This window comes from Perissodus microlepis, chromosome 7 (assembly GCF_051167445.1).
Source record: "Perissodus microlepis isolate ML-2025 ecotype Zambia chromosome 7, ASM5116744v1, whole genome shotgun sequence".
Lineage (NCBI taxonomy): Eukaryota > Metazoa > Chordata > Actinopteri > Cichliformes > Cichlidae > Perissodus > Perissodus microlepis.
In genome coordinates, this window is record NC_140467.1 from 28,366,605 (window position 1) to 28,381,582 (window position 14,978).

The window sequence follows — 14,978 nt, forward strand, 5'->3', positions numbered from 1 at the left end:
TTTCTAGCAGCCTGTCTCTCTCTCTCTCTCTCTCTCTCTCTCTCTCTCTCACTCACACACACACACACACACACACACACACACACACACACACACACACACACACACACACACACACACACACACAGTTGGATATAAAATTAGTCACATTACTTCTACCTAAATAAAAATGAGCCTGTATGTTTAAATATAACATAAACTTTCTGTTTCAACACTTGATAATTTGTTGTTTGTAAAGCTTTTATTCACATTTTGCACACCAAATTTTTAGAAGGTCAACTTTAACGAAAATGTCATTAAACTTGTCTGCATTTCATGTAGAGGGATTCTTTCGTGTGTGCTACCACATGTCTCACACATTTATTTATTTGGTAATTACTCTGATTTAATCGGCCCTCACCCTCGTTTAAATCCGTCTTTCAGGAGCCTGACATGTTCCAGTTTGGAAAGACAAAGATCTTCTTCCGAGCGGGACAGGTTGCGTACTTGGAGAAGCTCCGGACTGACAGGTTCCGCTCGGCCTGCATCAAGATCCAGAAGACGGTTCGAGGCTGGTTGCAGAGGATCCGATACCGCAAGATCCGCAAGATGGCCATCACTCTGCAGAGATACGGCCGAGGATACATGGCCCGCAGGTGAGCCTTTACCCACACCAGGAACTCTGAGTGATTCAGTGAAGAGGCTAGAAAATGAGCTAAACTTCAATCAGCCGATATAATTAATGATCATCCAGAATTAAACTGTTTTAATTTACTGTGTAAAGATCCATGCTTCTTTATTTTCAAGTTCTCTGTGTCAGCCAATCAGAAATTGAAACCGCCGCCATGTTTAAGGTCACATTGCAGCGAATCATGTAGTGATGTTAATGAATGTTTGTCCTGCAGGTACGCTGAGTTCCTGCGTCAGACACGAGCGGCCATCATCTGTCAGAAGCAGTACCGCATGGTGAGAGAGAGACGCGAGTTTCTGAGAGTGAGACGCGCAGTGGTCACCATCCAGGCGTACGCCAAAGGGATGTTCACCCGCAGGATTTACCAAGAGGTACAGCCGCCATCACTGCTCGGTGTTAGCAGCGACAAAACTGCAGTGTTAAAAAAAAATAAGCAAATAAACAAGCATAGAGACAGAAATCTGCATAAAATAAAAACAGCTTCATTAAACACTGAGTCTAACTTTACTGAAGTTTTCATGAAGCCGTGAGCAGAAATATGAATATCTGCTCTTACAAACATGGGTGTTAAGTGTTAAACATGCAGCTTTTAAGTGCCTCATGAAGCAGCTGTGGATGAAAGAGAAGTTCCTCTTTACAGGAAACCCCTGAATGGAGCTGGGACATGTGTTCATAAATTTATGTGTTTGTTATGTAATCGTTGGACTTTCTGTCCCGTTCTTTACTCTGTATCAACTTCGATTCTTTGGGAAGACTCGGCTCAGTTTTTGATGTCTCATTAAACCGGAAACAAAGTTAAAGGAGGAATGTGGTCAGGCGGACGCTCTGATTGAATGGATTTGTGTGTCTGTGCGTGCTGTTAGTCCTCCAACCATGACCACCTCTACATCTGCTTCTACAGTTCCTGCTGCATCACAAGGCGATGATCATCCAGAAGAATGTACGCGGCTGGATGCAGAGGAAGCAGTTTAGACGAGCACGCAACGCCGCCATCACCATCCAGTGCGCCGTCAGACGCATGCACGCCAAACGGCAGCTGAAGCAGCTGAAGATCGAAGCTCGCTCTGCCGAGCACCTGAAGAAGCTCAACACGGGCATGGAGAACAAGATCGTTCAGCTGCAGAGGAAAATGGACGACCAGGTACGCCACCAAGCGTGTTTTTATTCTGAAGCTAGTCTGTTAATTACACACAATAAACATGCCGAGTTGTATTAAAATGGAGGTCGTCCTATTTGATAATATTCAGTCTTCTAAAGGTTTAGCTGAGCAGCAGCTTCAGGAGTTGGTGTCCACGCTGCTTCTGTAATAATGTGAACATGGGGTGAATAAAGGTCATTTTAGTTTAGGTCGTCGGAGTGAAGAGATGGTAGATAAACAGAAATGTGTATTGATGATACAAAAGTGGGTTTTTATAAGACTTTGAACTGTCCCACCCAACACCAGCTTCCTCTAAGATCTGTTAAGTGTCTTCAGTGGACAGTACATCAGAGTACACCACATCTCCCCCTAGTGACAAGCAAGTGTAAGTGCAAGTTCACAAACTGCACCTGTTTAATTAAACCTATAGATCAGAGTCGATCTGTGACGTTATGTTTATGTGACTACACACAGACAGCGTTTCTCCAAACAACTCGAACATAATGTTTCCACTCATGTCCTCTCCTGTGCAGTGATACTGCTTTAAAATGCTTTTTACTTTATTTATTTTTTGTCTGTGAACAGTCATGCGGACTGATGTCAGATGCTCTGAATCATGTTTTAAAACTATGCAAAAAGATGAGCAGAAGCAGATTCACATGATTCCAGTGAAGTTATTTTGGGTAAAGAGCTTATTAAATAATTTAATCTAAAATCAGCACACAGGAGAAAAGTCTGTTAAATACAATTATTTTTATTTTTCTACTTTAATCCTTTAATAATCATCACGTGTGAGCTCCTGTGTGCAGCAAACATGTTGATGAATAGGATATAACGATCCAGGTCTAAGTCGTTGGTTAGCGACAATAAATATGAGTTATGATGAAGTATTGGACCAGTGCACATTACTTTGTAACAAAGGCTGTGATGTACATGATAACCTCACTGCTGCTTCACCTGCTCACCTGCTTCAGTCCAAAGAGCTCCGCACTCAGAACGAGCAGCTGCAGACGGTAAACACCTCGCTGGGCTCAGAAGTGAACAAGCTGCAGAAGCAGCTGGAGCTGCTGCGCAGTCAGCAGGAGGACGGAGGCCAGGTGAGGTCGCTGGAGGAGGAGCTGGAGCACTTGAGGAAGGAGCTGGAGGAGGCGCATGCCCTGAGGAACAAGATGGAGGAGGAGCATATCAATGAGAAGATGGACCTCACACAGGTGGGCGAGGGAGACAGACAGACAGACACAGCACACGTCCTGTCAGGCTATTCAGAGGCTTTGCTGCAGTAAAAGTGCTCATACTACACAGTAAAAATACTCACATCAAGTAAAAGTCCTGCAGTGAAAGTCAAATTATATGAATATGATCAGAAAATATTACTTCAAGTATTAAAAGTAAAAGTATTCACTGCAGAAAAGTTTCCTCGGTGGGATTTTAATGTGCTCGCTGTTCCAGCTTTGACTCATCAGAGGTGTTTAAACTGATTCAGTGTTACTGTTGTAAAACCGGCACACAGCGACGTGTGTGTGTTAATCACTCTGTGTGTGTGTGTGTGTGTGTGTGTGTGTGTGTGTGTGTGTGTGTGTGTGTGTGTGTGTGTGTGTGTGTGTGTGTGGGGTTCAGAGGGTGGATGAGCTGGAGAGAGAAAACTCCCTGCTGAAGAGCGAGAAGGAGGAAATGAACCGACGCATCCTGCAGCACTCAAAGAGCACAGAAGGTAAGTTACCTGTAAAACACACCTGGATTAAGATGTGTGCGAGCATACGTGCAAGCGACACACTCACACAAGAGTCTCTCTGTCTGCAACAGGAAACACGAGTCAGACTGAGTGAGTCACTTTTCCTCTGTGACTGTCTTTAAGCTGAGAACAATGATTTATTGATGCCTTCCTGCAGGCTTACTTCCAATGGAAACAGGAAGTAGGAACGAAGGTGAATTCAGTCAGAAAGTCCGACTGGAAGCAGAATAAAATCGAAAAGTTTCAGAGACTAAAGCACCGATGACTATAACACACACACACAACTTGCCTTGTAAGTCTTAGTGAGGACATCTAATTGACAAAAATTCTTTCCCTAACCATCAAAAATGAATGCCTAACCCAGGTTATGGTTAGCCTAAACTTAACCAACCCTGAGACTAAAACCACATTTTGAGCCTCAAAAATGCCCGACACGACAAGTATAGTAACAGTCAAATTTTTGGTCCTCACAAAGATGTATAATTATACGCATGCACGCACGCACACACACACACACACACACACACACACACACACACACACACACACACACACACACACACACTTCAATCAAACAGTCTGCACAGTTTATTTCCATTCGTACTTTCACTAAATGAGTTCTTTCAGCCTGGTGGCAGCGAGCAGTGCAGGAAAAACAAACCAGACTGGAGACGCATCAAATTTATTTACTTAGTTATTTAGTTTTGTTTGTTTTTATCCAAGTGGAGCGATTACTGCTGAAACCACAGGAAGCTCTACAGCTCAGCGTGTTCTCGTGATGGACCTGCTGTGTCCTGGTGATGGACTTTTCCTTCCTGGTTTTAAATGGAAAGTGTTTAAGTGTGTCTTCTTATGGAGCATTTATAGAACTTAAAGCAAGCACAATTAGAACATTCAGTTACAGTTCAGAGCTTTATCATCGATGTGAATTTAGCACCTTCATGTTTGGGAACTTTTTTCAGCTTCTTTTGAAGTGAAGCAGGCTGTGAAGAGTTTACAGCTTTACTTACTGAAAGCTGCCGTTCATTGATGGATGTGTGTGTGTTTCAGAGGAAGTGAGCAGTGTGTCTCTGCAGTCGGAGCTGGATAAGGAGAGGGAGCGCTACCAGAACCTCCTCAAAGAGTTCTCCAGGCTGGAGCAGAGATATGACAACCTGAAGGAGGAGATGTCGCTCAACAAGGTGACCTCCTGACCTCACAAACACACTCACACACTGACATTTATATTTGGAGGGCAACAATGAACTCCAGGTCATGGTGCAGTCCTTTAGTCATTCTCTGATTTAGAGTTCTGAATTAGGAGAAGTAAAAATATCTTTTTCTTTCCTGCAAATCTTTTGCCCTCTTTCTGACCCGATGTTTTAAAAAACCAAAACAAACAAACAAACAAAAAGGCTGATATTTCAGTTCTTCCGAGTGTGTTTGAAGCAGAGAGCTGGATGTTGTTCAGTTCGGTGCTCACATCTGTGGAGATCTAACTGATCATATTCAGTTTTTGTTTCATTCAGAGAAATATCCTGGGACCTAAAGGCTTCATGAGAACACTCTAATTACACCATTATGAAAAGAAAAAATATTTTGTTAAGTAAAAGTGTTAAATTGCAATGATAACACTGTAAGGTTGATCCCTGCACAGATGTAGTGGATAAACTAATCAAGGTGTTCTTTGCAGTCTGATCTTATCAGTAAGAAAACTGTTAGTACCAGAAGGATGAAGGCATCGGGAAAGGTTAGAGTTGAAACAGACTTAAAAACCTACAGCTCTACGACACAATCGTCACAGCATCTGAACTCAGATGTTCTCAGAATTTTTATATCTGAGAACTTCTGAGGTTTTCTAAAAGTTTATGGTTTATTCTAGTTTTTCTTCCTAGATCTTCAGTCTATATTTTCCCCTTTTATATCAGCGACTTTAGTACATCTGTGGTGACTTTCTTCCTCCTGTCATCCTGCAGTTCCAGCCTGGCCACAGGAGGAACCCGTCCAATCAGAGCAGCCTGGAGTCGGACTCTAATTACCCGTCTGTCTCCACCTCAGAGATTGGAGACACCGAGGACTCCATTCAGCTGGTGGACGTGAGTCAGTTTGTACTTTATCTGCACAGAGCAGGCATCAGATCACACAAGTAAAGAGCCAGAGATGGAAAAATAGAGGGCGTTCAACACAGTGACGTTTAACTTACAGGATTTAAATCAGTAATGATGTGGGTGAAGTGTGATTATAGATTCTCCAGAAGTGCATGCAAGTTTGTTCAAATGTTTTGCTGCAGTATATCCAGTTATTCATTTAAGCTGATGTGATCTGAATGAAAGAAAAACATTGGTTTTAAATCTGAGTCACTTCATGAAGAGTACAATTGGATGATTCGGTGTTCAGAGATGTGTGTTAAATGCTAGCTCTGATCATGCTGGTCTGCAGGAGATGGGGATAGACAAGGCCGCTATGGATATTAGTCTATTCATGAAGCTGCAGAAGAGAGTCCGAGAGCTGGAGCAGGAGAGGAAGAAACTGCAGCTCACAGTGGAGAAGATGGAGGAGCTGACCAAGCGAAAGGTGACTGAGCAAGGATTTATCAGAGGGGCTCAGCTGTTTCCTCTGAGTTTTTATCTGCAGGAAATGAATCAGGTTCTGATATTTTTCTTTGTGCTTCCTTCATTTTAGGGCTCTGAGTCAAGGCTCTCCACTTCTGAGCAGGAGACGGCTGATCTGGCCTACAATAATCTCAAGGTACAAAACTGAAACCATTTCATGGCATCAGGACTTCTTCTCTGTCCTTTCAGATGAAGCTAGTATGTAACAAATCAACATCTAAAACTTAAACGGTGAACTTTGTGTCTCTGCAGAGGCAAGAGCTGGAATCGGAGAACAAGAAACTGAAGAACGACTTGAATGAGCTGAGGAAGACGGTCGCTGAGCGAGCCTCACAGAACAGCTCATCCAATGAGCTACAGGACAGCTACAACCTGCTGCTGAGCCAGCTTAAATCAGCCAATGAGGAGTTGGATGCTCGCAAGGAGGAAGTCCTCATCCTCAGGACGCAGATTGTGAGCGCGGCCCAGCTGCAGGAGAAGAACGAGAATATCCTGAGCCTGAACACAACGGTATCACATTAACAAAGTTCTAATCCTTATGAGGAGGCCAGATTTGTATTTGTTGTTCATCATGCTACTCCACACACTATAGGTGGACCAAAGCTTCACGTGTTCTCTCTGGTAAAACACATTATCAGTGTAGAAGCTCAGCTTTGTGTTGGCAGCGTGTCTGCATGTCTAGAAAAGTGAAATAAGCTTTGGCTGTGAGGTCAGTTTAAGCATTTTAAAAGGCAGCCAAGACAATTTCTTTCTGTGGTGTTTCTGTTTGTGATTACAGCTCTCATACACGGTCATCTCTTATCAAAGAATACGATTTTTGTGACAGAAGGTTCTTTTAAAGGATACTATCATTATTTTTATTATTACTATTACAACAAAGACAAACCTTGTGGTTTGCCCTTAGGTAGTAATAGAAGAGGATTTTCAGCTTCACAACGGTGGAAATCTGCTTATTTCCTCCTTATTCAAAAGTAATGAGGTCACTGCAAAGTGATGCAATATTGAATCATTTGATATTTAACTCATATTGCACAGTGGTGTACTCACTTCCACTGTTCGACCTACTTCCACATACAGACATGAGTATAAACAGGCTTTGCGGTCTCAAGGTTCGATGGGAAGCACTGTCCAGCCCGATTCCAACAGAAAATGGAGTTTCAGCTCAAAGGGGGAATTTTAAGACTTTTATTTATGAAGAGAGGTTATGTTATAATATTACCGATCATTAGGCTCAGTAACAGTTGGCTCAAAGTGACTGAAAATGTGAGAGAACACTTCCCACGAGGCTGCAGCAACGGGCTGGATTCTGCTTTAGACATTTTTCTTGATGAAGTCTTTCACCTGCTGCCACTCCTTTCAGATAAATGCACAGTCTGCAGTGCAGTGGATGAGTCAGAGGGCTGAGGATGAATATGAATTTATCGTGTTCATGTGTCAACTGTCTGTGTGTTAGAGTGATATTAAAATGAGGTCAGTGAGCTGTTGTTTTGGTGATGTGACATGCTCTTTCTGTGTCTGAGCAGGAAACTGATTCTACTCCTGTGGTGAACAACAGCAAAGAGCCTGTGGACAAAGAGGAGGCGCTCAAAGCTTACCATGGACTGTGTGAGTCCAAAAAGTAAGTGACTAAAGAACCGAAACCAGCCAGCTTTACCACAGTGAGGTATTTGGGCAGAAGAGATCCTCTATATAGGTCACGTCAGCTGATCTCCTCTTTAGTTGTTGACACAAAAGGCTTTGAATGCACTCTTTGTACTTTGCTCTGGCTGTTCTCAAGTATTTGATTAAAAAATCCTTCTTTTCTTCTCTAATGAATGATCCTGCTAATTGAAACTTTCTGAGACTTTAAATCAGATTTCAGAGCGACAGATTGCCGGACACGAGGACTGTCTGTCGCAGACTTCTTGTCATTCACTTCTGTTTCAGTTGCTGCTCAGCAGATCACATTTCTGTTTCCTTCACACATTTTCAGTCTCTACTCGTTTTTAATGTCCAGTTTGAGAGTCTCACAAGACTTTGAGGCTTTTCCCAAACCTACATAACGATCAACGGGTAGCTCCTTACCTCTGAACACAGAAACAAAACCACAAAACAGAAACAAACAAAATAACCAACAGCTGGTTTAAATTCGGCTCCTTCTGCACATCTGGGCCACATCCAGCTCCCCTGCTGTCTCTAGAAGGACTGTTCTGACAACTTGAAATTTCACAAACTCTGAGAAAACAAAACTGATCTGACTTCATGTCGAGCATGATCACTGCTGATCTGAGCTCTTCTATGGAAGTTGGTTCCATTGAAGAGGGGCCTGAAAACTGAAGGCTCTGCTTCCCATTATACTGTTAAATACTCAAGGAACAACAAGTAAGCCTGCAGTGTGAGAGCGAGGTGCTCTAATGGTACTACAAGGTCATTAAGATAAGATGGGGCCTGATTATTTAAGACCTTGTATGTGAGCAGCAGGATATTGAGTTTTGGATTTAACAGGGAGCCAATGAGGGGAAGCCAATATAGGAGAAATGTAGCTTCAGAAGACATCATAGACACTGCTGCTGAACCAGCACCGTCTCACTGCACTTCATTTCGCTTAGTCACATCAAATCTGTTCAGTTGTGTTTCTAGAAATGAATTTCCCCATTTTTGATTTCAATCTTTGGTCTGATATCTCCTCATGTGCACGTGTTACACTTTCAAAGTGCAAAAAACCCCCAAAATCAGTCCCACAGAAGTGATTGTGATTTGGGTTAAAATAAAACACCTTTGTGCCGTTCCTTTTTCATAGGATCCACCAAAACACAGGGCTGTGATCATCATAAATAACAAGTGTAGCTCTAACAGTGTTTTAGTGGCAGCAGCTGAAGTTGTGTTTTTTCTCTTGTTTATGTAGCGACTAACCTTTCTGCTGCTCTTCCTCCTCTCTGTTCGCTGCGTTGCTCCTCACATGCTGCTTTTATCTGCTTCTCTGTGTCCTCTGCCTGCTGCTGCTGGACACCAGTAACCATCAGGACTGGTGTTACCTGAATGAAGATGGAGAGCTGGGCTTGGCTTACCAGGGCCTCAAACAAGTGGCCAGGTTTCTGTTTGCTCATTTCCTCTGCTTCCTTTCATTTCAAAAAATCATCTCTGTAATGTTCTGGACCTCAGTCTGTTCGTGAAGGGCCGCTGTTACACCCAGTGTGTGAAATATGAGGATGCTGTCAGCTCCTAATTAAAATCGGCCATGTGACCTCAATCTGGATTTGAAGTTTGTTTATGAGCCCAGAAAGCAGCTGTGATGGTTCAGCTTAAGGCGACGATTATCCTCAATATTCTCTTTATATGTTTGAGAGTTGCTGATGAATCATATGCAGTTTAATATTCATGCAGCCTGAAGAAGAGGACACCATTAATTTAAAATACCCAAACATCAGCATCAGTATTAACTCAGTGAGTCACACATTCACACTCAGTGCTGACTCAGCAACTTTTAGAGCAAAAATCATAAAATTATTACTTCTAAAATAAAACAAACAAAGTAAACCTTCATCATGAACCTTCAGTGTGATGTTACTTCATGGGAAGGTTAATGAAAATGTGTCTTAGCCCTCAGAGGATGTTTCACACATTGGCTGTATCACCACTGATCTGTCTGTGGTGTTTTGCTGTGTTTTTGTTTGTTTTTTTGTTTGTTTTGGTGTTTGTTGTTTTCGGTGTCTGTCAGTAACACTCTGGTCCTCCCGGTCCTGCCAGGCTGCTGGAGGCTCAGCTGCAGACTCAGTCCAGGCAGCACAAAGACGAGCTGGAGGCCCTTCACACTCAGATCGAGCTGCTGAAGGGTGACATCGAGGATAAGCAGGAAAAGCTCAGCTACATGATGTCTCTGTCTCCAGAGGCTCAGGTGGAGTACAGCGTCCAGCAGGAGATCACGCGGCTCACCAATGACAACCTGGTGAGCAATACTGCAGCTGCCGCTGCTGCCGGACTCCCTTCCTGATTCCTGTTTTCTGTTTTCCAATTTCCGTTTTCTGACGCTGCTCTGTGTCTTCCTGCAGGATCTCAAAGAGCTGGTGGAGAAGCTGGAGAAGAACGAGAGGAAGCTGAAGAAGCAGCTCAAGATCTACATGAAGAAGGTCCAGGAGCTGGAAGGTGACAGTAGAACAGGAAGCTGCTCTGTAGAGCTGCACCTGATGGTCAGAGGCTAAGTGTGTGTGTGTCCATGTGTCTGTTTTTCAGCTGCACAAGCAGCAGCTCAGAGCAGCAGGTCCAAACCTGAGCTGATACGTCAGGTGACCGTCCAGAGGAAGGAGAAGGACTTTGAGGGGATGCTGGAGTACAACAAGGAGAACGAGGCGCTGCTGGTCAAGACCCTGATCAATGGTAAGAACATCGCCCCAGCTTCATGTGGTCTTTCTATCTTAAATGAGGTTTCATATTGTGGGTGAGGTATTCCCATCCACCTCAGACTGCATTTGTTCAAACCGCATGCTGGATAAGAAGATTTCTCCCACAGCTTTCAGAAGTTAGAACGGAAGCTCTGAACAAATATTCTAACTTAAATATTTATTAAATCGGCATTTGGTAGTTAGAAAAAGCAACACAAGAAGCTGTCTGGTTTCCAGCTGTTTCTGTAGCTCCCCAACGTCCCTCACAGTGACAGCTTTACTGTCACTAAAGTTGAGCTGGAGGTGAAGTTGAAAATATGTGATGACAAGACGAACAGCAGGATGCATGTCCTCAGGATAATAAAACCGGAGTTTTTTCACCCATTGCATGGTTACAAACATGTCATTTCAGACATCCGCCCCAACAACGTGTCGGGTACGGTGCCCTGTCTGCCAGCTTACATCCTCTTCATGTGCATCCGCCACGCTGACTACATCAATGATGACCAGAAGGTGGAGTCTCTGCTTACCTCCACCATCAACGCAATCAAGAAGGTCCTCAAGGTTGGTGCTACTGCACACACAGCCCACCTGTCTGATTCCGCACACAGGTTCTTTTATTTTGAAAGTCATTTTATTCATTCTGCAGAAGAACAACGATGACTTTGAGATGACATCCTTCTGGTTGGCCAACACCAGCCGACTGCTTCACTGTCTGAAGCAATACAGCGGTGAGGAGGTGAGGACCTGATCGATATGTGTAATGAATGAGCAGACAGAAGCAGCGATTAACCACTCTCACATCCTGACATCTTCTTCATCAGGCATTTATGACACAGAACACGCCCAAACAGAACGAGCACTGTCTGAAGAACTTTGACCTGGCTGAGTACAGACAGGTGTTGAGCGATCTCTCCATCCAGATCTACCAGCAACTCATCAAAGTGGCAGAAGGCATCATTCAACCCATGATCGGTGAGTTTGCCTGAAACACCAAAAAGGAGAATTTTTTTGGTTTGATGCATTTAATTGCAAGATGCATAAATGCACATGATGCATTGGTTATATTTTGCTTAAAGAAATATTTATGTGGTTTTCTAATTGGTGCCTCTCATTCAGCTTGGTGTGTTATTTCAGCATGGTTAAAAATAAAGAGCTCGGGACCTTATAGAAAACTTTGCAAAGCTCCTCTCTTGCTGGATGGTCAAATGTCCTGTACAATATGAGTTGCATTCATCAGTCAGATTTCTAGAAGGATAAATATCCAGCCAGTAGAAAGAGATTAGAAACTGTTCGAGATATGGCCTTTCTCCTGTTGCAGCAGATTCATTTACAAAATTCTTGAAGAGTTATTTCACATTTTTCTACTACATATTTGGGATGTTTAACCTGTCTGTGAGACAGGCCCCAACCTGTGAGAATTTTAATCTTTAATCTGAAAACCCCGAGTTTGTTTTCTTTAAGGATGTGGAAGGTAGTAATATATTGTTTGACCTTTTTTTTTCACCAGGGTTGTAAAATTGTGCACGTTTAAAATGGAAAATTGCATTTTAATTTCTGGTGAGTAGTTGAAAAAATGAAAACATGCTGGACTTTGCTGACTGTGTGTTCAGGTGATGTAACTCTGTTCCTTGAGAAAGTCAGCTGCTTGACATACCGACAGAAGTGGGTATAGAGTCAGTTGTGGGGAAAGAGGTACTTTCCTCCCGAGTCCCTTTATGAGAAACACAAACATGTTTGTGCTGAAAACAGCTGACAAAACCATCCATTAGTGTGTTTAAACCAGATGGACAGAAGTCTGGTGGTAAATTAAAAAGAAGTGAAAGTGAAAATAAAGACTTCTGGAGCCAACAGGATAAAATGATGACAAGGACAGCTGTGTCATTAAGCCTCATCTCTGTTGTTAAATATGAAAAACTGAGTGACTTAACCACAACCCGAATCTGCAGACATCACTTTCAGTCTTATAAAACATGCAGTGTGTCAGTGAGTGGCTGTCAAAGATCATTGCTCTCTGTTGCAGTGACATTTTATATATGAGCCACACTAGTAGCTGCTGTTTCATCTGCTGTCAGCCAAAACATTATTGCAAAGGTTGATGGTGCAACCAAACCAAATTCTGTCCAAGGAAAAATTTCTGTGTTCTCAATTCAGAGCTGAACCACTTATTTTAACTCACTGCTGTAACCGCATCATCAAAGGAGCTGAGGGCCGCCCAAGAAGTCCTGTTACAATTATACAGAAAAATAAAATGGGGTTTGCCGTCCAGCAAAACCATCATTGTGTAATGAGAGCAGCACGAAACGGAACTGAAGCATTATTTAGATGCTAAACTAAATGATAAATGTGGTCATTTGTAGTGTTTGGTCAAGTGTCATAACATGAGGAAGAAGCAGGTATCACAACAACACCATGGTGAAATCTTCTAGTCCCACTCTTCTCTTGTTTTTTGTTGGTTTGAGTTTTCGTTGAGTTTGTCTGTTGAACACTTGGGGAATTTTTTTCAGAAACTACGTCACTCTGAGGTAGCAGCTGACTCATTTCGTCCCCATATGAGTCATCATGTGACTTTCTGCTATTGGACTGTGCACAGTGGTTACCACAGCAACCACAGAGCTGTGGTCAGTGTGAACTTCATCGTTATTAAAGGTATTTTTATCTACCAGAAGTCTTTAAGTCGAACAGAGTAAAGGCAGGCTAAAAAAAATACCCTCAGAGCTGCAGGACGGTTATCAGTGGACAGATGAGTTCGGGTCAAATCGAAGACTAAACCTAAAACACGGTCCAGAGCTTGAAGAAAGATGAGTTTTGGAGGGTTTTTTTTTTTTTTTGGCGAATGCATACCCTCCACCAAAGCAAAAGAGTCTCTGAGCTGCTGCAGGAATTCAACCACAATCAGCTGGATGTTCTTGGAGTGAGCAAAGTAAAACTGAATTGAAGTAGCTAACAGCAAATATGGATTCATGGTTTTGATTAAAGCGAGCAACTTCGGCAGCAAAGTGCTGCTCAAGACTGCCTCAACATACCTGGAGCTGCAACCTCATTGAAGACCTGAAAACTCTGGAGTCTAAATGGAGAAAAGCCAAAACCACAAACTGACTGGAGAACAAAACAACAAGCGTTGGAGGAACTAAGTCTGTATAGCACCATCCTGTGGTTTGTTTGTTTTTTTTTGTTTTTTTTTTTGTTTTTTTAAGCTTCTAGATCATTTTGTTGCTGTGTAACTGGTGTAGGTCTGTACCTTCCCATCTGTTCAATAAACGTTCTTCTTTGTATGTCTGAACTCCTTTTCTGGTTTCTGTTTTGCCATCCAGTGTCGGCCATGTTGGAGAGCGAAAGCATCCCCAGCCTGGCAGGCGTGAAGCCGATGGGCTACAGGAACCGTTCGTCCAGCATGGACATGGACGCCGACGGCCCCACCAGCTACACCCTGCAGGCCCTGATCAAGCAGCTGGGGCAGTTCCACAACATCATGCGAGACCACGGTCTGGACCCTGAGATCATAGGTCAGGCGGTCCGGCAGCTCTTCCACTGCATCAACGCTGTTACCCTTAACAACCTGTTGCTGCGCAAGGACGTCTGCTCCTGGAGCACCGGCATGCAGCTCAGGTACTAAACCTGCAGCCGACACCCACAAGCTCAACTTTATAGTTTGTATTCCATTACAATGCAAAACAAATTTACTAAAATCTGTGAACTATGTACCATGTAACTATGTACCTTATAATTTTGTCTTTATACTTTATATTGCAGGTATTTCATTGAATTCGAAAATGAAAATTTCTTTGCAAGTTAAATGAACTAAAGAAAAACGTCAGTGAGCTCAGTTCCTCTTTGAAGTTCTTCCCTCGTTAGTTACAAGTTCTAGAGATAAATGGTGCAGATAGCTTCAGCTGTAGTTAATGACTCATTTTTATCAACAAACCTAACAATAATCCCAAACAGGTCATGAATTACACAGTTAATTCACAGCTCGCTGAGCTCAGCCAGCTGTTCCATCACTACAGGCTGCCCTTTTTGGCTTTTTCATGCAGTACACAAAAACACATCACCTCAATCCAACATGACTGTCAGTTAAATAGAAAGGCTGGAATAGAACATCATCAAGTTTATGAGGATTTTCTATTCTATTCATATCATGAAAGCTTAAATTGAGTTTTAGGTTGCGCTCTGTCCAAAATAATAATTTAAAAAATTAACTTAAGAAGTGAAATTATTACAATAATAATCTGGATTTTTCTGGGGCGACAAGAAAGAACAAGAAATCAAAGAAGCACTGGTAGAAGAAGAGCATTGACCATAACTTGTTACATAATGTGCTGGTTTGTTGTTAGTGTTCAGATTCAGGAGAAAGATCGCACAGAGAGATGGAGGTTGGCTTTAACGTCACGTCGCTAAAACCTTGTATGCCTGAACTCTGTGGGTCTCCCATCAACCCCAACCCTCACTTTGAATTTTGTGTGTGTGTGTGTGTGTGTGTGTGTGTGTG

The 14,978-nt window shown here is 42.8% G+C and overlaps 1 protein-coding gene across 2 annotated transcripts in view; it reads left to right on the forward strand.

Moving 5' to 3' along the window:
- myo5b (myosin VB) overlaps positions 1-14,978 on the forward strand; it is a 47,780-nt gene that overhangs the window by 29,331 nt on the left and 3,471 nt on the right. Inside the window, exons 19-37 of one of the 2 annotated variants that reach the window (XM_084936780.1) lie at positions 424-635; positions 885-1,041; positions 1,572-1,811; positions 2,783-3,019; positions 3,426-3,519; positions 4,591-4,721; positions 5,496-5,615; positions 5,959-6,093; positions 6,202-6,267; positions 6,384-6,641; positions 7,655-7,749; positions 9,124-9,201; positions 9,858-10,056; positions 10,160-10,253; positions 10,341-10,484; positions 10,902-11,053; positions 11,139-11,228; positions 11,314-11,464; positions 13,804-14,098. In XM_084936780.1, the coding sequence (XP_084792906.1) occupies positions 424-635; positions 885-1,041; positions 1,572-1,811; positions 2,783-3,019; positions 3,426-3,519; positions 4,591-4,721; positions 5,496-5,615; positions 5,959-6,093; positions 6,202-6,267; positions 6,384-6,641; positions 7,655-7,749; positions 9,124-9,201; positions 9,858-10,056; positions 10,160-10,253; positions 10,341-10,484; positions 10,902-11,053; positions 11,139-11,228; positions 11,314-11,464; positions 13,804-14,098 (2,948 nt within the window). The remainder of the gene's footprint in view (positions 1-423; positions 636-884; positions 1,042-1,571; positions 1,812-2,782; positions 3,020-3,425; positions 3,520-4,590; positions 4,722-5,495; positions 5,616-5,958; positions 6,094-6,201; positions 6,268-6,383; positions 6,642-7,654; positions 7,750-9,123; positions 9,202-9,857; positions 10,057-10,159; positions 10,254-10,340; positions 10,485-10,901; positions 11,054-11,138; positions 11,229-11,313; positions 11,465-13,803; positions 14,099-14,978) is intronic. The other variant, XM_084936782.1, reaches the window with a different exon arrangement.